The 24341-nt window shown below is 46.9% G+C and overlaps 1 protein-coding gene across 1 annotated transcript in view; it reads left to right on the forward strand.

Moving 5' to 3' along the window:
* TGS1 (trimethylguanosine synthase 1) overlaps positions 1-21583 on the forward strand; it is a 126566-nt gene extending 104983 nt beyond the window's left edge. The window contains exon 13 of the mRNA XM_030214529.1: positions 21029-21583. Coding sequence (XP_030070389.1) covers positions 21029-21187 — 159 coding nt within the window. The 3' untranslated portion in view covers positions 21188-21583. The remainder of the gene's footprint in view (positions 1-21028) is intronic.
* The last annotated feature ends 2758 nt before the right edge of the window (positions 21584-24341 follow it).

Here is a 24341-nt window from a genome sequence, read left to right on the forward strand (position 1 = left end):
TCTCCACTGGGGAACCATCTCAAACATTATTGTCGACTTTGATTCCTTCCATTAACTTTAGTAGACAGTCTAAAGAAGGCATATGTTACTAAAGAACGTTTAGTAAAACCATGTGAACTGTTTCATACTGTTATGTTCTCCACTAGATGTCCTGACTGCAGTATCTCACCCAGACTGTCAAGTACTAGCTCATTGTTTTGATAGGAAAATTCAATAGTAAACATATGTAAGATACAATATATACAATATCTATACAATAGTTGTATAGATCTGTGGGACCCAATTATTCTGACAGCTAAATCTCTGAGATGATCCCTTTGGAGATAAAGTGGAGCACTCACAGAAAATTATAAACACAGTAAGTTGACATTATTCATTCCAATTAAAAGGCATGTGCTCTGGATTTTGGCCTAGCTGAAGTCATCTATAAAGGCAGTGAATCTAACATACAATACAGTACCATTCTTATATTCTGCAATTACCTTAATCCAAGATTTATTGTGGATTACAGCATAAAGAGGTCAGTCACTCACTGGGAAATTACAGTCATACCAGTGTATACTACAAGAAAAAGCATTACTCAAAAAAAAAAATCTCAGAAAAGTTTTCAGTATCTTGTGAAAAGCCATATATATCTTTAGTTTATTATCCATGGAGTGAAGAAACCAGACTTTTGCTGTTATATATGTAAATAAATAAATATATGTGACAATATATGTGATTAACATGGGAAGAGAAGGGTGGCGACAATTAATGTGGTTGTGAATACTTAGCGATATGCACATTATTGGCGGCTTCTGAAGAAGCAGAACTGTGAAACAGAGAGGCTCCGTAGAGCATAGCCGACAAAAAAGTTACCACAACAAAGTTATAATTGGATATACTTAAGGAAATATTGTCAAAGAGCTAAAAAAGCACAGTAGATTAAATAAAGAAATTCACACCATCATCAGTCCATAAAACTTCCACCTCCCTTAAATTTCTTTATTGGAGGAACAATTGTGCTGAAGTCTCTAACTCCAATTAAATTTTTTTTAATAATATATGAAAATTAATACCTTAGATAAAAGAAACAATTTTAGAGTGCTTAAAGACCCCATACTAATCTATAAACTGTATGTTTGTAAAGTCTAGGCTCATCATGTCATTCATATGTACTAGCAGATTTTGTTTGCTGTATTTTTTTTTCCACTTACCACTATCTTTTGTCTTCAGAAAAACATACCAGTTTGGCTTCACCATCTTGTAATCAGAGATAAAAATAATAGAAGATAGCGGTCCAAGTAGAGACTGTAAAGCCCTTTTGTTTCAACCCTTCATTAGCAAGGATATGTACTAATCCTCACTGCCCTCTGTTAACCTAGAGATTCCAGTCTTTTTGCTATTTTTTCCAGTGAAGATAGAGCAGATTTTTTAATTCCAGCCATATACTGTAACTCTATAATTGAGGGGGGGGAGAGTCAACATACGGCTAAAAAAAAAAAAAAATCCCCTACTTGTTTTTTAATGGCCTTATCAGGAGCAGATCCTGCTAGCTTACCAGACCTCAGTGTGGAAAAATGTGAACAAGAGCCCCTGGGAGCACCAAATTGCCCCAACATTAGACACAGAGAATCGATTCAGAAAGAGACTTCAAATAATTTGAGCCAGTATGAATTTGTGTCCTTAGCTCTACATATCACATTCTTATAGCTATGTCTTAATAGAATGGAAGAGATTAGGCTTTGGATATCCAGTAACAAACTGACTTAATGCAAATTTATGTTGTGCATGTTCATTGTGAATATTCTGAAAACCTGACCGGCTGGATATGTTCCAAGGACTGGGTTGAGAACCCCTGTGTTAAACAGATGCGGTCCAGCTTATCTTAAACAATGTCTATGACTGTATCACCTTTCTCAGAATTTGAGGTCAGCCAATAAAGATCTATTTGTACTTGCAGGACCAGAAGAAGCCAAATTGATAACAAGAAAACTTATAATCCCATTGCTGTGGAACTCATTGCCAAGTGAGCAATTAGACATACTGAAACTTCAGCAGTAAAAATAAATCATAGCATCACTCAATTGTCTGAGAGTGGAATCACATTTAATTATTTCCTTACACATATGCACAAAAGGAAACCATTAAAATTATCTAAAATGTACAGTCATACTACATGCTTAATTGGCTAAAAGCTTTAGAGGGGAGGTTATCCAGGTGCAGTAAAAGGCAGGCTTTTACTGTGCTTTGATTTACCACAGGAATTACCTGTCACAAACAGATTTCGCCGGAGCGTTGAATCAAGAACTTTTCCACTATTTAAGTTAAGTGCTTTGTTTTGTTTTCATTCCATTCATAAGTTATTGCCATTATTTTTGAATGAAGATCATTTTCCAATTCACAAATTGTGAGAGGTTTTTTTAACCTATGATTACTTTTTCACTGTGAGCCCTGGCTTGTCGAATTTGGCAGGCCGCTCAACCCCCCCCCCCCCCCCCCCCCCCCCCCCCCGTGGGGGCCGCAGTAGCATGAGGTTTTCTTTCCTCCCCTTTTGTTTAAACTAGTATATTGATGTGCTAGCCATAGCTATCACTATATAGTTTTTGTGTTTTAGCACGTGAGCACAGTGTATCGGATCTGTTGGTGTATTACTTTGTGTAACACAGTAAACACCTGATGTTCCTTGTAAGTTGTGTTATGTTTTTGCATCTCATTCTGTGTAACCCACAGTTACCTAAATATCTATGTTAGGGCAAGACATCTGTGCTAGAGCCCTTTATGTCATGTTAAGGGGAAGAGAAGGGGGAAGGGAAATGGGACTTGATATACCGCCTTTCTGAGGTTTTTGCAACTACATTCAAAGCGGTTTACATATATTCAGGTACTTATTTTGTACCAGGGGCAATAGAGGGTTAAATGACTTGCCCAGAGTCACAAGGCCACTCCTCCACTAAGGGCCCTATTTACTAAGGTGTTCTATCTTTTTTAGCGCGGCTTAGTAAATAGGGTCCTAAAAAAATGCAGTTTATTGCCCTAATACAGCTTGATAACTCCTCCCCTTAATATCTAAAACATTAAAATCAAAAACAATCTTTCACACACTGGAAAGTAGACCATAAATGTAGTTATTTCAGACAGTCAATCAATAACTGGGATCAACAATAGTTTGGGATGATGTAATGTGAAAACAGTTACAGAAAGAGACTTTAAGTGAAAAATGAAAGAAGGAAATGAAAAACAAGAATAAGCAGTGCTTTTTTTTGTGCCGGTACGCATCGGTACCTTTTTTTCCTAGGACCAGCTCACCTGCCCGCCCTTAGCTCGCCAGCCCTGCTTTCTGTTCCTGCCGCCTGCGACACATTTAAATCTTTTATTTTTTTTACCTGAAGTCGCAGCGCCGGTGTTAGTGAAAGGACCAGGCTCACCTCCTCCAGCCTTCCCTTTGTTCCCTCTCAGTGTCCCGCCCTCACGGAAACAGGAAACTACGTCAGAGGAAGGCGGGACACTGAGAGGGAACGAAGGGAAGGCTGGAGGAGGCGAGCCTGGTCCTTTCACTAATACCGGCGCTGCGACTTCAGGTAAAAAAAAAAAAAAAAAGATTTAAACACGTCGCGGGGTGGCAGGAACAGAAAGCAGGGCTGTCGGGGAGCTAAGGGTGGGCAGGCAGGGCTGGGGTACTGGAACTCAACGGGGCTTAAAAGGGGGGCAGGTGGAGGCTAGGGCGAGTTACTGGACATGGAGGGGAGGATAGGGGGCAATGGAGAATTGTTGGACATGGAGGGGAGGGCAGAGGAGAATTGCTGGGCACGATGGGAGGGTAGGGCAGGGGAGAGAGGAGAAATCGCTGGACATAGTTGAGAGGGGAGGATAGGGGCAAAGGAGAATCACTGGACACAGATGGGAGGGGAGGGCAGAGGAGAATCTGGACATGGATGTATTGGTCATATTATGTAGTTAATTCTGCTTGCTGTGCTTTCCTGTCATGAATGGAGTTCCATTGTTTGTTTAACTGTGTATATGATGCTGTATTTTTCTTTTTATAAATGTAAACCGTTCTGTTTTGCAGTTGTAATAAGATACGGTATATAAATGGACATAAATAAAAAAATAAAAGGGCAGGGGAGAGCAGAGTTGCTGGACATGGATGGATGGAGGGAAGGGCAGGAGAAATACTGGACATGGATGAAAGAGAGGGAAGACAGGAAGGAGATGCACATGGGTGGAGGGGAGAGAGGAAAAATGCTGGGCATGGATGGAGTGGAGGGCAGGGAAGAGAGGAGAAATGTTGGAGGGAAGGAAGGACAGAGGAAGGAGATGCACACGATTGGAGGGGAAGGGAGAGGAGAAATACTGGACATGGGTGGAGGAGAAGGAATACAGAGGAAGTAGAGGCACATGGATGGAGTGGAGGGGGAGAGGAGAAATGCTGGACATGGATGGAGGGGAGGGAAAACAGAAGAGAAGATGCGCATGGATTTAGGGGAGAGAGGAGAAATTCTGGACATGGATGGAGGGGAGGAGAGAGAGTTGCAATGCTGGACATGGATGGAGGGGAGGAGAGAGGAGAAATGCTGGACATGGATGGAGGGAGAGAGGGAAAAATGCTGGATGTGGATGGAAAGAGGAAGGAGATGCATAACTGACTAAATGAGGGAAAGGGAAAAGAGGAGAAAAACTGTACATGGATGAATAAAATAGGCAACAGCTGGATCCACTCTATACCTACTCCAGTCAAGTCTGCAGAGGACCCAGCTTTTACCTATGGAAAGGAAGCCCTGGAAATGGAGTTAAGGGAACAGATAGAGAACAGCAGAATCAGAGACTGGGACCAACATGTTCAGAAAAACAAAGTCACCAGACAACAAAGGTAGAGAAAATCATTTTCATTTTACTGTTTGGAAGATGTCCAATTTGAGAATTTATTTCTGCTGTCTTATTTTGCACTGGGTATACTAGAGCTGTAACAGCTTATAGAAATTATTTATAATGACAAAAAACGCGTTATTTTTTTTCTCCTATACTGGTATAGTATTTTCAACAATTCTGCTTATATGCACCACAGCTGGTATAAGGTGTGGCTACCATAAGGGCGGAGCCATATATGGTGACCCCCACCTATAATGAGTACCGGTACCTTTTTTCCTACAAAAAAAGCACTGAGAATAAGTAACATGCAGTATGGGAAGATGATGTAGTGGACATTTCATCTTTTTTACTTCTTTTCCCTTTTAATATTTTCAATTCATGAATGATTATTCGCACAAAACATTTCGTATCCATCAGAGGACAGAATTACATAGGTATAATCTGTGGTATAAATGTGCTTCATGGTTGGTCACGGAAGCAGAATTTCAAGAATTTGTAGGCAGCCTGCTCCGATATTTAGTACCTCTTGAGTTTGTTTTTTCTAGGAACATTTTAAAAATTGAATTAGAATATGTATTTTTTTTACTTAAACTTGTGTAACCTTGATTAATTCCTGGAAATTAAGATAATGCTCGAGATTTTTTTTTTATATCAAATTCAGCTTTATTTCTTTCAAAATGTTTTTGCAATTGCTGTTTGTTAGAGCAGCTGAGCATTTAAAGGTTAAGAGAATTATTTCCTCCCTGTTAAAAGTTGTTTTCTTTTGCAGTAAAATAGAGGAAGTTCAGGTTTAAATTTAAACTTGAGCTTTATAAGAAAAGTCTCAAAGGAGCTGAAAAACATTGTTAATGCATGATGAGTTTAGCATGTTAACAGATGCTGCTCTGAATTATTTGTAAATTTGGGGTTTTATATGATGCCTTCTATATGACCATTTCCAAAGATTTTCAACCTTTTTCATCTCGTGGCACACATACAAAATGCAAAAATTAAGTCATGCCATCAGTTTTGTAAGGATATATATGTTATCATTTAACAAATGAGTATTAAGATTGTGTTTAAAGTTCAATAATTAAAATTTTAAACATTGTGTTATCTTTATAGCCACAAATAACATGCATTCAAAACAATTTTAAAGCAAACTCTCCCACCCACTCATCACCCTCTTATCTTTAAAAAAAAGAAATCAGTGGGAAATCTGTGCTGTCAGCCCTCTCTCTTCACCCAAACTCCATACACCTTTTCCAGTCCCCCACTCCATCCATCTTTTTTCCAGTTCCCCCTGATCAGTCCATTAGTCACCCAATCAAATTGATCAGATTCAGCTGGCAAAACCTACTACTGATTTTTTTAAATGCTGCCTCGGATCCTCTAATCCATAGGATTCCAGAAACTGCACCATTCCTTGCTCTAGCAATGACTCCATTAATTTACTGACAAAGACTTTGGCTGAGGAAGAGGGCAGGGTTTATGCTCATCCACTATGTCGGTATCCAGTATTTGATGAGAGGGCTAGGTCTGTAAGTTTTGAAACCGGAAAATATGCCAGTAGAAGCTTTATTCTTCTGAATGATACCCCTGGTAAGGTCGTTCCAAATTACAGCTGACCCACTGTTGGAACAACACTATTGGCTTGAGTATATTTTAAGTTTATGGCAGTGACCTATCAAATGATGAGGGGCAGAGATTCACATTTTTTTTTTTTACAGGACAGAATTAAGTGGTTTAGTCTTGAGCAGGTATTGCGATGGAGACTGAATGTACTTTGGAGCTGCTTCCAGTGAAAGATATGAGGAAGGTGCACTATCAAGAGCTTTTTCTATAGTAGCTCCAACAGTGTTGAATAGAGTATCAGTAGAACTGTGTCAAGCACAGGAATGTATACCTTTCATCGTCTTCCGTTGCCTATGGAAACAGCCAGGTCTTAAGCTTTGTTTGAATGTCATAAGTTTTGGGTATTGCTAGAAGAATTCTTTTATTTGGTACATTTCCGTTGGGCAAAGCTGTTTTGTATGTGTTAAATATATTGGAGGTTAATGTTAATGAATAGTTGCTTTATATATTCTATATAAGGGCAGACTCAAGAAAATGTCAGGAAGTATTTTTTCACGGAGAGAGTGGTGGATACTTGGAATGCCCTCGCGCGGGAGGTGGTGGAGATGAAAACGGTAACGGAATTCAAAAATGCGTGGGATAAACATAAAGGAATCCTGTTCAGAAGCCGGTGGTGGGAAGCGGGGCTAGTGCTGGGCAGACTTCTACGGTCTGTGCCCTGAAAATGGCAGATACAAATCAAAGTCAGGTAGACACATAAAGTAGCACATATGAGTTTATCTTGTTGGGCAGACTGGAAAACTCTTTTATTGGAAAAAACTAAAAACAAATAACATACAAATCAAAACCAAGCCCCTAGCTATACACGGTCCTCCTATCTATGTACACCCCCTCCCCCTCCTCAATAGTACAGTGGAAACTGTTTATTAGAAAGACCAAAGAAAAAAACCGGACATGCAAATCAAACCCCAGGCTCCTAGCTAGACATGGTCTGCCTATCTATGTACACCCCCTCCTCAATAATACAATGGATCAACCCCCCCCCCGACCCCCCACAACCCCTTCAGACAACTGGCACACAATCCCCTGGGAAGCATGTCCCCTCATGGCGGCTTAAGCCTCACGTGTCTCCACCACCTCGAAGCCACCCCCACCCCTTTTTCCACCCTTTCCCACTTCGCCGCTTCCTGCACCCCCCTTACCACATCCCAGCTGACTACCTCCGCCGGCCGGACCTCCTGGTACAGGGACACCCTGCAGCGCGCCATCCAGAGGCAGTACCGCAATATCACCGAAATCAGAAAGCGTGTTACCGGATCCCCGCGTCCCTCTCCACCCTCTGGGCCATACACCCAGTCCGCATAGCTGTAGTTGCGGAAACTGGGGATCTGCAGCAACGAGGAAACCCGGTCAGAGACCTGGACTGTAATGGGCACCTCACCAGGAAATGCTCCATCGTCTCTTCAGTTCCAGCACATTCCTCCCGTGGGCACCCTCTATCCCGCACATTGCGATATTTCAAATTTCCTCGGACGTACAGTCTACCGTGAAAGGACAGCCACGCCAGGTCTTTATACTTCACCGGGATGCGGTTCGAAGCAATCAACCGTAACCCCTGCTGCATCCGTGGGGCCGGCGCGTCCCTCAGCGCCAGAGGAGCTGAGAACACCTGCGCCCGTACTCTGTCCATCCAGACCCCCCGTTGTCCTGCCTTCACCTCCCCCACCGTCAGCCCCCACACCCTCACCAATTTCACTAGGGTCTTGCAATAACTCACCCCCCCCCCGGAGCCCCCCTTCGCAGTGCCACTACCCTCCCCCCCTCCCGCCATAGGTCCCAATATCTCGGCCACCACTGCAGGACACTCCTAGCCCACCCCGGTGGCTCCCGCCCTACCGCCCTCCCCAGATTGAACTGCAGGAACAAAGCGCTGAAAAACAGGACTGGGTTTATCATGCCCACCCCCCCCTCCCTCCTAGGCAGATAGGTAACATTCCGTTTTACCGGATTCGTCCTGTTGCCCCAGAGCAGCCGGAAGAACACCCCATACAAGGCCGTGTACCGGCTCTCCGGCAGCAGGCAGATGTAACTGACGAACAGAAACAAAGGAACTAAGTGTGCCTTGATGAGCTGTACCCGCTCCCCCATGGTCATTTTCCACCCCTTCCATCTATCCACCCTCCCCTTCACTTCTTGGAGACACCTATCCCAGTTGTAGAGCCTATAATCCCCCTTCTCGAAGTATATTCCCAAGACCCGTATACGTTCCACAGCTGTAGGAAACCTACCTCCCAACTCAAATTGCAGCCCCTGATCCCCAACCCACAGGCTATTGGACTTTTGAAAATTGACCTGCGACGCTGTTGCCTGCGAGTATTCCTGGATCAGGTTCTGCAATCTACCTCCCTCCCTCTGGTCCGCTACCCCACACTGTAACGTCATCTGCATACGCCACGACCCTTAACTGGTTATTGTCCCCCACCTCCACCCCTTCCAGCCCCTCCGCCCCCCCCTTCTCCAGCCGTCTTATAAAAGGGTCGATGGCGTATGCATACAACAGCGGGCTGAGTGGGCACCCCTGTCGGACCCCTGCCCCTACCTCAAACCCCTGCCCTCTCCACCCGTTAACCAGGGGAAAACACCCCGCATGCCGATAGAGTAGCTGTAATTGCTCTATCCAACCCTTCGGAAACCCATAGCGCTCCAGAATGCTCCATAGGACACCCCACTGCACTCTATCAAACGCTTTTTCCTGGTCGAGTGTTACCAACAGCCTACCATGCCCTCCCACTCTACTGCGTTCTACCCCCTCCCGCACCCACGCTGCAGCTTCCAAGACCCCTCTCCCTTTAACCCCACATGCTTGCGAGGCTGCTAGCAAATCCCCAGACACCTGCCTCATTCTCTGGAATAGCATTCGCGCAAAGATTTTTCGATCCGTATTAAGCAGTGCTATAGGCCGCCAGTTGGCCAGCATCGCCGGGTCCTTCCCCTTACTTAGTAGGATAAGAGCCGCCTCTGTCAAGGAACTAGGCAAGGAACCCTCCAACTGGGCTGCCCCCCATACCCTCACCAGGATCGGCACCAGCTGCTCCTTAAAGGCCTGGTAGAACTCAGTTGTTAGCCCATCCGGCCCCGGCGAGGTCTTCCTGTGGAGCGCCCCGATGGCTTCCTCCACCTCCTGTTCTGTCCACGGGTTCAAGAGGGCCTGAAGCTGGGGTCCCCTGTGACCTATCCCCGGGGTTCCTTCCACATAACACTCCATCTGCTCCATATCAATCTGCTGGGCTGAAAGGAACGCCGCAAAGTGGTCCCTCACTGCCCCCAGAATCCCCTCCTTGGTGTCCTGCAGGACCCCCTGTGCATCCCGCACCCCCTCCATCACCCTGCGCGCCCTCCGCTCCCGGCAGCATGCGAAGGGGTCCGGGCTACACATTTTCCCGAAGTCCCGCTCATACACCAAGGAGGTGTAGCGGTTGTACTGTACCTGCTCCAGGAGTGCTTGGAGATCATGTATTTCTTCCTCCCTCCCCCCTTGTGAAATCAATGTGTCCCTCTTTTTCTTTATTGCCATGCCCAACTTTGTCCTTTCCCTCCCCTCCCTTCTCGCCTGTCTGAGAAAGAATCCCCGCGTTCGTCTTTTCACTGTATCCCACCACTCCCCCAATGACTGAAATGCCCCCTGCACTGACACCTGATCTTCCAAAAACCGGCGGTACTCCTCCCGCACCTGCTCGCTACCTAACCACTTTAAATTTAGTCGCCATAACCCCCTCCCTGGCCTCTGCGCTGCCGCCCCCCCCACCTGAAGGAGGACCATGTGGTGGTCTGAAAAGTCCACGTCCACGGTTCGTGGACCCCCCAGACAAACCCCCTTCTTTACCAGGAATCTATCGATTCTACTTTTACACTGCCCTCGAAAGAACGTGAACCCCTCCTGTTCCTCACAGAAGGCCACATGCGCGGTCTACCAGCTCCGCCTCCCGCATGATCCCTGCCAGCCTCACCCCGTCATAGCCCACCTGTACCGATCGTCCCCCACTATCCTTTTTCCGCAATATGGTGTTAAAATCTCCCCCCCAGACTACTTGGCGCGAAGTGTATAGGTAGGGCTTGATCTTCCCAAAGAGGAGCACCCTTTCCTTCTTGCTTTGGGGCCCGTACACATTCACCACCCTCAGTGCTCTATCCTCCCAAATCGCATCCACAACAAGACATCTCCCCCACCCCCAGCTCCACCACTCGCTGAATATTCACCCGGTGGGACTTAAATAAGATCCCCACCCACCATACCTCTCCCCCGCCAACCCCCACACCGAGGGACCCCACTTCCAGGCCCGCCTTGCCCGCCTGATCACCTCAATGGACCGCAGCCGAGTCTCCTGGAGCAGGAAGCAATCTGCTTGGACCCTCGCGAACCAGTCATACGCTAAACCCTGCTTCTTCGGAGAGGCGATGCTGGCCACATTCAGCGTGGCAAATGTCAACACTAAGCCTGCCATCCTCATTGCGAGTCACGGGTCTGCTCACTCCCAACTTCTTTCCTTATCTCCTGGGATACCCCCTTCTTACCCTGAAGCAGGTCCTCTGCTATGCGGTCTACATCATCCCCTGCCAGATCCCCCTCCCCCCCCCCGCAGCCGTCCTGTCTGCACCTTACCCCCCCCCTCCCCCTTTCTTCCTTCCTTTCTTCTTTGCTCTATCCGGACCCACCCCCTGATCCCTCCCTCTCCCCTCTTCACCCCCGCCCCCTACCTCCTCCTCCGAGTCCTCCACCTCCCCCAAGTCCTCCAAGTCCTCCAGATCCTCCTCTAGCTCCACTCTGTCCCCCCAAGCCTGCACTTGGGCCTTCACCACCTGCCCGGCCCCCTCAGCTTTCCTCTTACTCCCCTTTCCCCTCCCTCCCTCCCTCCCTTCCCTCTTCCTCCTCCCTCACCCCTCCCCCCCCCCCCCAGAGCCTTCCCGCCCTTCTTCCTACCACCAGTACCCTCCTCCAGTGCTTCCTCATATTTCCGTTTGCCCTCTCCAATCCCCCCTGCCGCCCCCTCTTCCTCCATTAACTCCACCTCTTCTCCTTCCCCCTGTTCTTCCTCCTCCCTCCCAACCTCCCTATCCTCCTCCTCCTCCTCCAACACCTGAAATCTGTTCCTCCCCCTCTTCCCCTGCAGCGACCCCTCCCTGCCCACCCCTACTTTCCCCCCCCTCCGAAACTTCCCTTTCCTCTGTGGCACTTGTACCCACTCCCCCTCTCCCCCCTGCTCCACTCCTGACCCAGCCCCCTGCCGCCCCCCCTCCTGCATCCCCTCCTTCTCCCCCCCTTGCCCCTCCCTGCCTATCACCCCCTGCCCTATCCCCTCCTCCATTACCCCCCCTCCCCGTCCCTTCCCCCACATATCCCACTCGTTATGGGCCGCCCTAGGGCAGTTCCGATATGCATGGCCTAACCCGCCGCAGAGGTTGCACCTGATCGCGGTGCAGTCCTCTGTGGCATGCTGATCCCCGCATCTTCCACACTTTACCACTGGGCATGACATGCTGAAGTGCCTAAACGAACCACATCTGAAGCACTGCCGCGGCTGCCCCTTGTAAAAGCACAGTATCCTGTCACGACCGATAAAGGCAGCCGAAGGAATGTGCTGGACCACATGGCTCTCCTGTCTCAATTTGACCAGGGCTCCCCAACCTCCTGCCCAAACCCTGCTTGGATCCGGTAACTTTGTAAGTGGGGATCTCAGCTCCGCGTACCTCTGTAGCCAGTAGGCTAAATCTGCCCCAGAGATAGACTCATTTCTCACGAGCAGGGTGATCTGCACCAGGTCCGGCTTGCTGACTGGAATGGCCCTGAGGTCCCGCCACTCCCCCTTTCCCCTCACCCCCTCATACCTTTCCCAGAATATTTCCATCCCCCTCTGGGTCATGAAGCTCAAGTCATATTCTGGGATGTTGATGGGGTGTATACACGCGTAAAAGTCCTCGGGTATAAACCCCATCCCATCACCAGCCTCAAGACCCGATCCCTGGAGGGCATTGCCCCCTCCCCTATCCATTTGAGCTGTACCACATTTCGCCGCTTAGGCAGCTGTCCACCCCCTGTCCCCGCTCCCCCCCAACCCCTCCCTGGGCCCTCAAAACCACCCGATCTCCCCCCCTCCCTCCTTCCCCCTCCCTGGACTACTGCCGCAAAGGACTTGGACCCCAGCCCCCACCGCCCCCCCTCCACACTTGTTCCAGCCCTTCCCTCTGCCTCCCCCCCCTTCTGTCCCTCTGCCCCTCCCCTCATCCCTCTCCCTTCCTCAATATCCACCGCCCCCCCCCCCTCCCCTTGTCCCCCGTCCCCTTCCCTCTCAGACAAACATCCAGCAACGTCCATAGTCAGTTCTGCGGCTTGGGCTGCCTCCAACTGATTGTCCTGCCCATCACCACTTCCTGGAACGTCCCTGCTCGTCCCTGCCACTGCAGGCTCCAGCCTCTGGGCTAATCGCCTCCTCTCCTCTGTCTCCTGGCGATACTCTGGCACCTGCCCAGTCAGGTCTGCAGCTGGCGATACCAGACTCCCTGCTCGCTCTGCCCCCCGAACTCCCTCCAACCTCCGGCACCAGGGGCGAAGCCTCCGGAACTCCGCCGCTCCCCTTGGCTCCTCGCTCCCAGCCGTCCTGCTGGCAGGTCTGCTCCACCACCCGCTGCACATCTGTTAGACTTGCCATGTCCACTTCTGTAGTCAACGAAAGTCTCTCAACAATCGGGTTACTTCCCTCTTGCTTCTGGTGCAGTCCCTCCTGCGTTCTCCCAATGGCTGGCGCTTCCCGGGGGCATGGCTTGTCTGTTCCTGATTCCGCCACAGGCTGGCTGTTAGCACCCCCCGATTTCACCTCTTGTAATGGACAGCTGGTCAAATGAGCTCCCAGCTGCTGCCCGCTCCTATTCCTCTCTCTCCGACCCCTCTCCTGTAAACCGCCAGCTACTCCATGCTCAGGGAAGACATCCCCTGCTCCCGGACTTCGTGGGCGGGGCTTCTCCAGATGCCATGCTGCTTCGGTTTCCACTTCAGTCATTGCAGACCCGGCCAAAAATACCGGAGTCTGCCTCTGCTGACCCTTTTCCAACAGGGCCTCCTTCACGGCAACTGTCTCTGCTGTTTGCACAACTGCAGGTAAGCCCTCTGAGACTTCGACCACCACCTCTGTAGAAAACAGGCTGCTACCTGCGTCTCCCTCTGCTGCCTCCATTATCTGGAGTTTTGAAAAGTTACTGAGTTCTGTCCTCCCCTCCACAGGTAGGATCTCTACTCCAGCCCCCACCTCAGAGCCATGTCCTGCCGCTGCCTCCTTATCCTCTGGCTGCTGGGTAAGTGCTCTAGACTGTGTTGCCAACTGTCTCATGTATTTTAAAGTGGGGTCACCTCTGAACCCAGACAACTCTTTTGAGTCTAATGCTGCTGAAGACACTGAAGCTTGCTGCAACTGTAGTGTTCCTGAACCCCCAGACTGTGGTATTGAAGCCATCCTTTCTCGGTTAACATAGAGCTCCCTCAAAGGATTCACAGAGCCCTTTTTTAAACAGTTCAACAAGTGTTCTTTTTTCCCCAACAACTTTGATATCCGGGCTTCCTCTTTAACATACATTTGTCTGTGCTCCGCTGGGGCAAATTTACACATAGTTCTTGCCATTTTCAGACGTTTTCCTAGCTCCACTACTTCTTTTTCCACCAGCTTAATTCGTCTTACAATATTTACCACACTACTTGCTGGATCATCAGGGTCATAGCTCACTTCAAGGAACTCCTCATCTGACGATCCACTCTCCTCACTCTCACTCTCAGCTGCCTCCAGCAAAGGCTTCTGGCAAACTTCCATCGCCTCTTCCTTCTCCCTTCCTTGGAAGCGCCCTTCTGGGGCCTGTACTATCTTCCTCCCCCCTCCACTGTCTTCTCGCTTACCTTCCGCAAGCTGGGCCATGGAGGGGGAAATGCTCTGGTGGCCTCCACTGGGCTGCTTCTCCCTTCGGTCCACTGGACTCCTTTCCCTTCTCCCGGTAGTCAAACCAGGGAGAGAGCCACTCCTTTCGGCCTTCTGGTCCCGGGCCCCAGGAGGCCCCATAGCCTGGGACTTTCCTGAGGCCTTCTCCCCAGGGACCCTCCTCATCTTTGGGGAGGGAGCTAGGTCTCACTCCCTTTCCACTGGAAGTCAGCAGAGCTCTCTAAAACACCTCCTTCCTCCTCAGCAGACTGGATGGACCGTACAGGTCTTTCTCTGCCATCATCTACTATGTTACTATTCACCTTATAATTGAAAGAGAAAAACGCCTAGATTTCGACCCAAATCGGGAGATAGACGTTTATCTCACAAAAACGAATAAATCGGTATAATGGAAAGGCGATTTTGGACGTTTTCAACTGCACTCCATCGCAGAAGCGTACAAAGTTGATGGGGGCGTGTCGGAGGCGTGGTGAAGGCGGGAATGGTTATCACCCAAACAGAGATGGGCGCCTTTCGCCGATAATGGAAGAAAAGTATGCGTTTGTAGCTAGAATTTAGGGCACTTTTCCTGGACCCTGTTTTTTCACGAATAAGGCCCCAAAAAGTGCCCTAAATGACCAGATTACCCCCAGAGGGAATCGGGGATGACCTCCCCTGACTCCCCCAGTGGTCACTAACCCCCTCCCACCACAAAATATGATGTTTCACAACTTTTTATTTTCACCAAATGTCATACCCACCTTCCTGGCAGCAGTATGCAGGTCCCTGGAGCAGTTGTTAGGGGGTGCAGTGGACTTCAGGCAGGTGGACCCAGGTCCATCCCCCCCTACCTGTTACAATTGTGCTGCTTAATGCTTATTAGTCGTCCAACCCCCCAAACCCACTGTACCCACATGTAAGTGCCCCCCTTCACCCCTTAGGGCTATAATAATGGTGTAGACTTGTGGGCAGTGGGTTTTGAGGGGGATTTGGGGGGCTCAACACACAAGGGAAGGGTGCTATGCACCTGGGAGCTCTTTTACCTTTTTTTTTTGTTTTTGTAAAAGTGCCCCCTAGGGTGCCCGGTTGGTGTCCTGGCATGTGAGGGGGACCAGTACACTACGAATCCTGGCCCCTCCCATGAACAAATGCCTTGGATTTATTCGTTTTTGAGCTGGGCGCTTTCATTTTCCATTATCACTGAAAAACAAAAACGCCCAGCTCACAAATTGTCGAATAAAACATGGACGTCTATTTTTTTCGAAAATACGGTTCGGTCCGCCCCTTCACGGACCCGTTCTTGGAGATAAACGCCCATGGAGATAGACGTTTTCGTTCAATTATGCCCCTCTATGTATTTGCTACATTTCCCTTAGGCAAAGCTTTTGTTCTTGGAAGGCGATTCATAACTATTACGGTTATGCATATGTATGTCTGTTTAAATAAATAACCAGTTCAGTTGTGTGTACTTATAGAACACTGAGTACAATAAATGCAAATCAGTAAGAGCAGAAACATTGACATGTGCTTAAGGTTCCAACTCATTGCTTAACTTCAACTCCTGTTGTGACTTTTTATTATATACATTAATAATTTTGCTCTTGACTAGTCTCATCATAATCTTCTCAGTGATAAACATGCTTGATGCTGCCTAGTGGAGGAGCAGCCTAGTGGTTAGTGCAGTGGACTTTGATCCTGGGGAACTGAGGGCCAGATGCACTAAACTTAACGAGCCATTAATGAGCAAGTAGTAAACCCCGGCGTGCACTAGAGGCCATTTTCCAACGACGGTAGCAGCTAAAACGTAGAATACAGATGAGCAAATTGTGTAGAAACCCCATTGTAATGAGATGCACTAACCTTTTCCGATTGCCTTAACGCTGGAAAATCTAAAGAGAGATCTGTACCTGTCATTGGGGCTGCGCGGGATTGAAATGTTACAAAAACAAAATCGGGGAAAAAAGTGCTCAGCCTGGAAGTCACAGCGTGTTTAGCTCAGCCCCTCCTCCCCAAGCTTGTCCTTCCTTCACTATATTAAAAAAAAAAAAAGCTGTGCCTATGGACGTCCTTTATGGACATCCTTCGCGCAGCCCTGGCCTCCCCGCCATCCGAGGCACCGCCCCCGCCGCCCCCTTGAGGTAGTTGCCACCGCCACTCCCCTCCTCCACCCGTCCCCCTCCGTCTGCCACCAGGCCGGGGCCCTCACAGCACCTCTCACCTCCATGTGAAGGCGCTGCAGCAGGCAACAGCTGATCGCCTCCCTTCGGACTTTCCTCCCTGGCCCACCCTCATCTGACGTAAGACGAGGGCGGGCCAGGGAGGAAAGGAGATAAGTCCGAAGGGAGGTGATCAGCTGTTGCCCTCTGCAGTGCCTTCACATGGAGGTGAGAGGCGCTGTGAGGGCCCGGTCCGGTGGCAGACGGAAGGGGGTGGGTGGAGGGGGAGCGGCGGTGACGACCTCAAGGGGGGCGGCGGGGGGGGTGCCTCGGATGGCGGGGAGGCCGGGGCTGCGAGACGCTGTCATTTCAGTGCGGGGGGGAGGGGGATAGGCGGCAGTCTCGAGCGGCAGCGATCTTGAGGGGGATGGGCGGCGATCTCAGATTTCCTTGGCATGCGCAGATCAGCCAGCATAACGCTTGGCTGCTCTGCGCATGCTCGACCGGCCGACTGTTTAACGATGGAATAGAGAATGCAAGTGAGCTACAATGAGCAGCTCATTTGCATTCCTGTTCCTTGATGCATGCCCGGTCCTTACCGATTCGCTAAGGGAAGGGCTGTAACGATTGTTTAGTGCATCTAGCTGTGAGTTCGATTCCCACTGCAGCTCCTTGTGACTCTGGGCAAGTCACTTAACCCTCCATTGCCCCTTGTACAAAATAAATACCTGAATATATGTAAACCGCTTTGAATATAGTTGCAAAAATCTCAGAAGGGCGGTATATCAAGTCCCATTTCCCTTTCCCTTTATATCTGCTGAGTTTTTGTCACTTTTTCTTTCTGTTCATACAGCTATGAATATAAAAAGTCTCTTCTTTTATTTAAAGATTATGGAGCACTAAGCAGATTCTGTAGTAGGTGAATAATTTAACATTTTGGGTTTTTTAGAGTTAGGTTTCCTAAAAGGCACACTTAAAATTAACACACATTTACCTCAGGTCGATTTATTAATAATGTTCATTAATGTGCTTTAGCAAATTTAGGGGGCCCTTTTACTAAGCCACGTTGGTGTGCGCACAACATGTGCCAATTTGGAATTAGTGCCCGTCCACCATGTGGCCCGGCCGGTAATCCCATTTTTACGCACGTCCGCTACACATGTCCAAAAATACTTTTTATTTTCGAATGTTCGGTGATAACTGGGCGGTAATCGGCAGTTTACGTGCGTTGATGATTACCGCCTGGTTAATGCGTGAGACCTTACTGCTAAGTGAATGGGTGGTGGTAAGGTCTCAGATCCAAAATGAACACATGCCAATTTTTATTTTGCCGTGTGTCCATTTTTGGCCCAAAAAAAAAAGCTCTGTATACGTCCAACACACACACGTACACTAGAGCAGGCCATTTTTCAGCGCACCTTGGTAAAAGGACCCCTTAGGGCCCCTTTACTAAGCAGTGGTAAGCCCAACGCAGGCTTACCGTTCACTAAACAGGAAGTACCACCAGGCTACCGCAGCAGTCCTGCGGTAACTCCCACCCTAGCACGCTGTCATATCCGTCACTACAAAATTATATTTTGAGCCTGCAAATAGGTGGGAAAATGTGGGATACAAATGCAATAAATAAATATTTAATTTTTTAGCGCCAGAGTGTACCCAGCAGTAATCGGGCAATGCTGCACGCTGCTCAGTTACCATCAGGTTAGCACCAGAGCTCTTACCGCCACCTCAATGGGTGGCGGTAAGGGTTCCCCCCCCCAAATGGCCATGTGGCAAATGCTTTACTTGCCGCACGGCCATTTCCTACAGGAAAGAGAGACTTCCCTTTTACCCACTGCAGTAAAAGGAGGCCTTGGCGCACGTGAAAAACACATGCTGACGCCAGCTTAGCCCCCCTTTTGCTGCAGCTTGGTAAAAGGGGCCCTTAGCCCTTAGAATTTTAATAATGATGAATGCCTTAAGAAAAATAGAACCTCCTTTGTGAAATCCTTACCCGATCCTGTCCAGTCTGATAATAGTAGAGTAAAAGTGGCATATTGTTTCTGCCTCTTGCACAGCGTGTTTCATGAATTGACAACCCTGTGTATAAGAACCGATCTTTCATACTTGTTACAATGATCAGGTTTGTCACATTTATAATTTTATGCAGCCACTAGTAAAATAGGCCTGTTTCTGTTTGAAAGGAAACCGACGCTAGCAAAGTTTTCCTCTGAGTGTGTATGTTTGAGAGAGTGTATGTGAGAGTGACTGTGTGAGAGAGGCTTCTGTTCCTGCTGCTGTGCATTCCCCGTGTTGTACTGATTCGCTGCTCCCTGTATCGTGGCTCCGCCCCTCTCCCTTCTACTGGCCAATATGGTGTGGGTTGTGTGACATCACTATTATCTACTACAACATGATCCAGACCACCTGCAAGGGATCCATGGTTCCAGGCAGCCTCAGAATGTTGGAGGTGAGAATTATTATATAGGATGATGTGCCATTTGTTTGTGTTTGACTAAAACAGCATGGTTGCTGTACTAATCAACTTGGCTTCGTAGAATTAAGTCAGCAAATAATCTGTAGATGATAAACTTTTTAGTGGACTAACTTATAAATTTCAGACTTGTTTCAGAAGGCCTTGCTTCCTTCCTCAGGTCAATCCTGAGTTGATTCAATTGGCTAACTGCCTGAGCTAGTTTAGATATGTAATAGCAGTTAGCCAGTTAAATCAATTCAGGATTGACCTTGAGCCTCTGTAATATTTCTGTTATTTACTTTCTCATTTAGGGCCTCTTTTACTAAACGATTCCCAGTGCGGCAACTGAGAGGAAACCCATAGGAATTGAATGGGCTTCCTCTCATTTGCCGCACAGTAATTGCTAGTGCAGTTCAGTAAAAGAGGCCCTTATTGAGATGTAAATAATTTAAAAAACAAATAAATGTATAGAAGAAGGCAGACCCCACTAAGGGAATGCCACACACAAACGGGTGGAAGGCCAGTGGATAAAAGGGGAAAGAAGGGATAGAAGGAGATAAGGTCAGGGAAGAGGCTCAGGAAAAGTAAGGAAAGGGTTAAGAAGGGAAAAGGCAGGGACGAAGAGGAGGGACGTGATAGGTATTGTTAAGTAAAACAGCTTAGTGTAAAGTTAAAATGTAACCAAGAGCCATATGCCGCATGGTAGCTGAGTCACAGCTTGTCTCCTGGCTTTGATGGCCAGGAGGCCCACATCATCAGATCAAGAGAGGACGGGGTGCATCCTTCAACGGGATACACTGGAAGAAAAGGATCGTAGGTGTGTCCTCTAACGGGATACACCGCACAGACAATGGGTGCCGCAAGAGGCACCACAGCGGGAGAACAGGCTGCTTCAACGGCACAACCTGTGGGACAGAGGAAGCTGTGTACCCGTACATGCATAAGTAATGTTATTAGTTATAAAGTCAAGTATTAGAAATTATGTGTGTAAGGATTAGAAGTGTAAATGTAAGGTCACCTGGTTGCGGCCAAATAAACTCCAAATGATATCTGAAGTAGACTCCAGTGTATTTGATTAGTAGATGAGAAGTATGAATGAGTATGTGCCGTCTGCCCGCGTTGTCATTGTGCCTACAGCAGTCTTGAGTTATACCCCAACCCATTCAGGTTTTCTGGAAATCAACAATGAATATACCTTAGAGAAGTTTGCATGTGCTGCTTCAGTCGTATGGCAGTCATAGCATTTATTTATTGGGATTTATTAACTGCCTTATGAAGAGATTCGCCCAAGGCATAATTATTTTGAATATCCTGAAAATCTGAGTGGTACAGGTTTCAGAGGACACATTTGCAAATCATTGACCACAACTGAAATGTTCTATTTGTGATGTTTTAGAAAAATTGTAAATGATCAGATGTAGCCCTTTCTGTGACATTTTGTAGAAAGTGGGGATGTTCAAAAACACATTCCTAATACTGTAGTAGATATTGTGATGCTTTCTAATAAGTCTTCTGTTATAGCAATCATTTTCTTTGTCATCTATTTTCTGTGTATTTTAATGGTGATTAAATCCTGCTATGTTACTACTACTACTTAACATTTCTAGAGCGCTACTAGGGTTACGCAGCGCTGTACAAATTAACAAATAAGGACAGTCCCTGCTCAGAAGAGCTTACATTGATCCCCTGAACAACTGCTAACCAGCAGAAGGTTTGCTTTTAGTTTGGGGGGGGGGGGGGTTTCATGGTCTGTTACGTCCTTAATATAATTCAAAATTTGTCTCTGCTGATGTGTAATTATGCATTGGAGGTTAGACCCTGTGAAAGCAAGGACAATTTATCTTAATTATCAAGCCTATCTACAATCAATTGCCACATTTAAAAAATAGAATTATTCTGAAAGGTGTTACTTCACTGTAAATGTGCACCTTATAAATGAGGTGATCCCTTGGATTGCCACCATCATGAAGTAACCGTTGGATCTCACCAGTGATTTTTCAAAAAATATTGCCTTTTCATTTTTGCTTATCTGCCCACTGATTATTTAATTTTGTATTTAGGTAGCATCTTTAGCGGGACCAGGAGGACAAGTGGAAATAGAACAAAATTTCCTCAACAACAAACTGAAAACTATAACAGTATACTTTGGTGATTTAATCCGAAGAGACGAAAAACTGCAGTGTGCAGGATCTTGCTATGAAAAAGAAACTGCTCTGTAAGATCATTTACTTAGCAAGGACAACAGTAAAAAGAGACTTGAGTAACTGAGGCTGATGTTTTGTATGCTTCACTCTTAGTTCATCAAATCTGTAAATCTATTTACCATGGTGAATATTTTCAGTATGCTTGTAAAAATGTAAGTTCTCATTCTGTGCTATTAAAAAGATTATTCCTTGTTTGCTAATATTTTTTTGTTCTGAGGTTCTATATGTTTTATCTTTATTTTATTTTTGACAATTTGATTGCTTTATTTGTAACAGCTTTTTAATGGAAATGAGAAGAGCAATGATCTTGCTTTCCCTATGAAAAAAATTGGATGCCCAGCCTTACACCTAACAGATGTCCATATTTTTCTAAGATGCTGAAATTAATTTGAATATTGAGATAATCCAGATAAAGAGTGCTTTAAGGAATATATGGATATTAAGGGGCCTTCTACGAAGGTATGGTAAAAAATGGCCGGCGGTAGCTGTAAGTCATGGTTTTCCCATACGCTCAGGCCACCTCTTAGCGCGGCTGCAAAAAAAGCCAATTTTCTATTTATGGCAGTAATGCCACGTATTAAGTTCAAAATTAGCATATGGTCGTTTACCGCGCTGGTCCTTACTGCTTCCTATTTAATAAGTAAAAAGGGCTCACGCACTAACCCGGCGGTAATCAGGCAGCGCACGCCAATGGGGCCACACTGCCGATTACCACTGGGAACACCCCTGTGGTAGAAAATAGAAATACCTCCAAAATTCCAAGAAAAAATGTTCAGCATGTCATATGATGCAGGGTCATTGACACAACCAATAAATGAAACTTGTCAGTTTAAATGAGGAAGGTCATCCCAGCCAGCTACCCAGCATCCCCAGTAAACCCCACAGTTCTAAAAAAAAGCCCCCAACCCCTCCCTCCCTCCTCCAGCTCCCCTCTTCTCTCTCAACACATTTGTACTCCCCAACCCCCCCTCCCCTCCCTCCCCCCCCCCCCCCCCTACAAGCACATCTTTCTCCATTTTCCCATGGAGAAACAAAAAGAAAAATTACTCAAACAAAATCCTTTATCCCCCCCCCCCCCCCATCCCTAACCTCCCCAATAGGGAATGACCACATAAGAATTGCCCCAACCCCCCCCCCCTCCCTCCTCAATTCCCCAGGAAAACCCCTCATATCTCTCTTACTGGCTCTATCCCCAAATGCAGAAAAAGGGGGTGTCCCAGGGCAAAGAAAATAAAACGGAGGTTGAGCCCACAAGTCTTCCACACAACGTTATCTGTGCCCAGTACATCAAGTAATAAGTATTATCTGCATACTCATATTCCCCCAATAAGCAATAACTGTATCTCCAGTGCAGAAAGATAAGAAGAAACATAGCCAACCAGACATCCAAGAAACAGGAGATCCACACAGCAACAGAAATACAAAACTAAAGTTGTATGCTCTAGTGTTCACTGCTTACCCAAATGCACTCATTTAAAAACATGGGGCACCGGAAGAAAGCATAAAATAAATTAAAAATTTTTAAAAACCCAGTCTTCAGGTAAGAGAGAGTGGTGGATCCCAGCTAAGGAAGTATAATTGATTTTATGTATGTTTGTTTTGTATTATATTATGCATTGTTTTAATTTCTAGATAATTGTAAACCGCCCTGAACTCATTTGAGTAGGGAGGCGGTAGTACATTTGGGCTTATATCCTGCTAACACCTTTTCAGTTCTAAGTGATTTACAAACATCTTAAAGGGATACAGAGATCAGAACATTCCTCTGAGAATTACAATGGTTGCATTGGAGGCAAGCAGAAATCTAATTATAATACATATTTTTTAAATAAAATGTTTATCTTCTATCGAAACATGAGATTTATTTATTTATTTGTTACATTTGTGCCCCACATTTTCCCATCTATTTGCAGGCTCAATGTGGCTTACATAATACGGTAAAGGCGTTCGCCAGTCGGTTGATAACAAAGCAAGGTTGTATTGTGGTCAGATGAGGTTAGGTGTGTGTCAGGCACCGTGAAGGTAGAAGGGAATGAGGATTGTATATTAGTCAGTACGATCATTGGTTGTGCTGTGTTGCTGGATGTGGGGATTTACGTTGGATCAGTGGGGTATGCCTTTTTGAAGAGGTTGGTTTTTAGTGATTTTCTGAAGTTTAAATGGTTATGGATTGCTCTTACAGCTTTTGGGAGTCCATTCCATAGTTGTGCACTTACATAGGAGAAGCTGGATGCGTATGTTGTTTTGTATTTAAGTCCTTTGCAATTTGGGTAGTGTAAGTTTAGGTATGATCATGAAGATCCGATTCTGTTTCCGGTTGGTAGGTCTATGAGGTCTACCATGTATCCTGGGACTACGCTGTAGATGATTTTGTGGACAAAGGTGCAGATTTTGAAGATGATCTATTCTTTGATTGGGAGCCAGTGCAACTTTTCTCGGAGGGGTTTAGCACTGTCGAAGCGTGATTTACCAAATCTGGAGTTTTTTTTGTGAGTTGTTCTTTACACCCCGCACAGATTGTGTTGCAGTAATCTGCATGGTGTCAGCCGCTCCTCTCGGCCGCGTAATTGTCTCTCTTATCCGTGCTGTCTGCTTCCGACTCCACACTCGTCAGTTCAGTTTGCTCTCACTGCCACACAGTTCCACTAGCAAGGCAGTACAACACAGTTCAGCTTGCCAGTCTTTTAAGCAAAGTTCAGCTAGACAGACTTTAAACACAGTTCTGCTAGCCAGGCTTCAAACACAGTTCGGCTAGCCAGGCCTTTCAACAAAGTTCAGCTAGTCAGGCTTTAAACACAGTTCTGCTAGCCAGGCTTCAAACACAGTTCGACTAGCCAGTCTTTCCCACCCCGCCCTCTTCAGCAAGGCCTCAAAACAGTTCAACTTAGCTAGGCTTTAAACACAGTTCTGCTAGCCAGGCTTCAAACACAGTTCGGCTAGCCAGGCTTTCCCACACCGCCCTCTTCAGCAAGGCCTCAAAACAGTTCAGCTTAGCTAGGCTTTTTACACAGCACAGCTTAGCCAGGCTTTTAAAGATCCACCACCCTCATTTGTCAACACTTTACCTCTTGACAACCACCCGCCGGATCTCTCCTGACTATCATTCCTCTCTTGATACTTTTGGACTCCTCTAGAAGTCACTCTTCTTTTCCAGCCACTTCCTCTCCCA

Source organism: Microcaecilia unicolor, chromosome 1, assembly GCF_901765095.1.
Source record: "Microcaecilia unicolor chromosome 1, aMicUni1.1, whole genome shotgun sequence".
NCBI classification, from domain to species: Eukaryota; Metazoa; Chordata; class Amphibia; order Gymnophiona; family Siphonopidae; genus Microcaecilia; species Microcaecilia unicolor.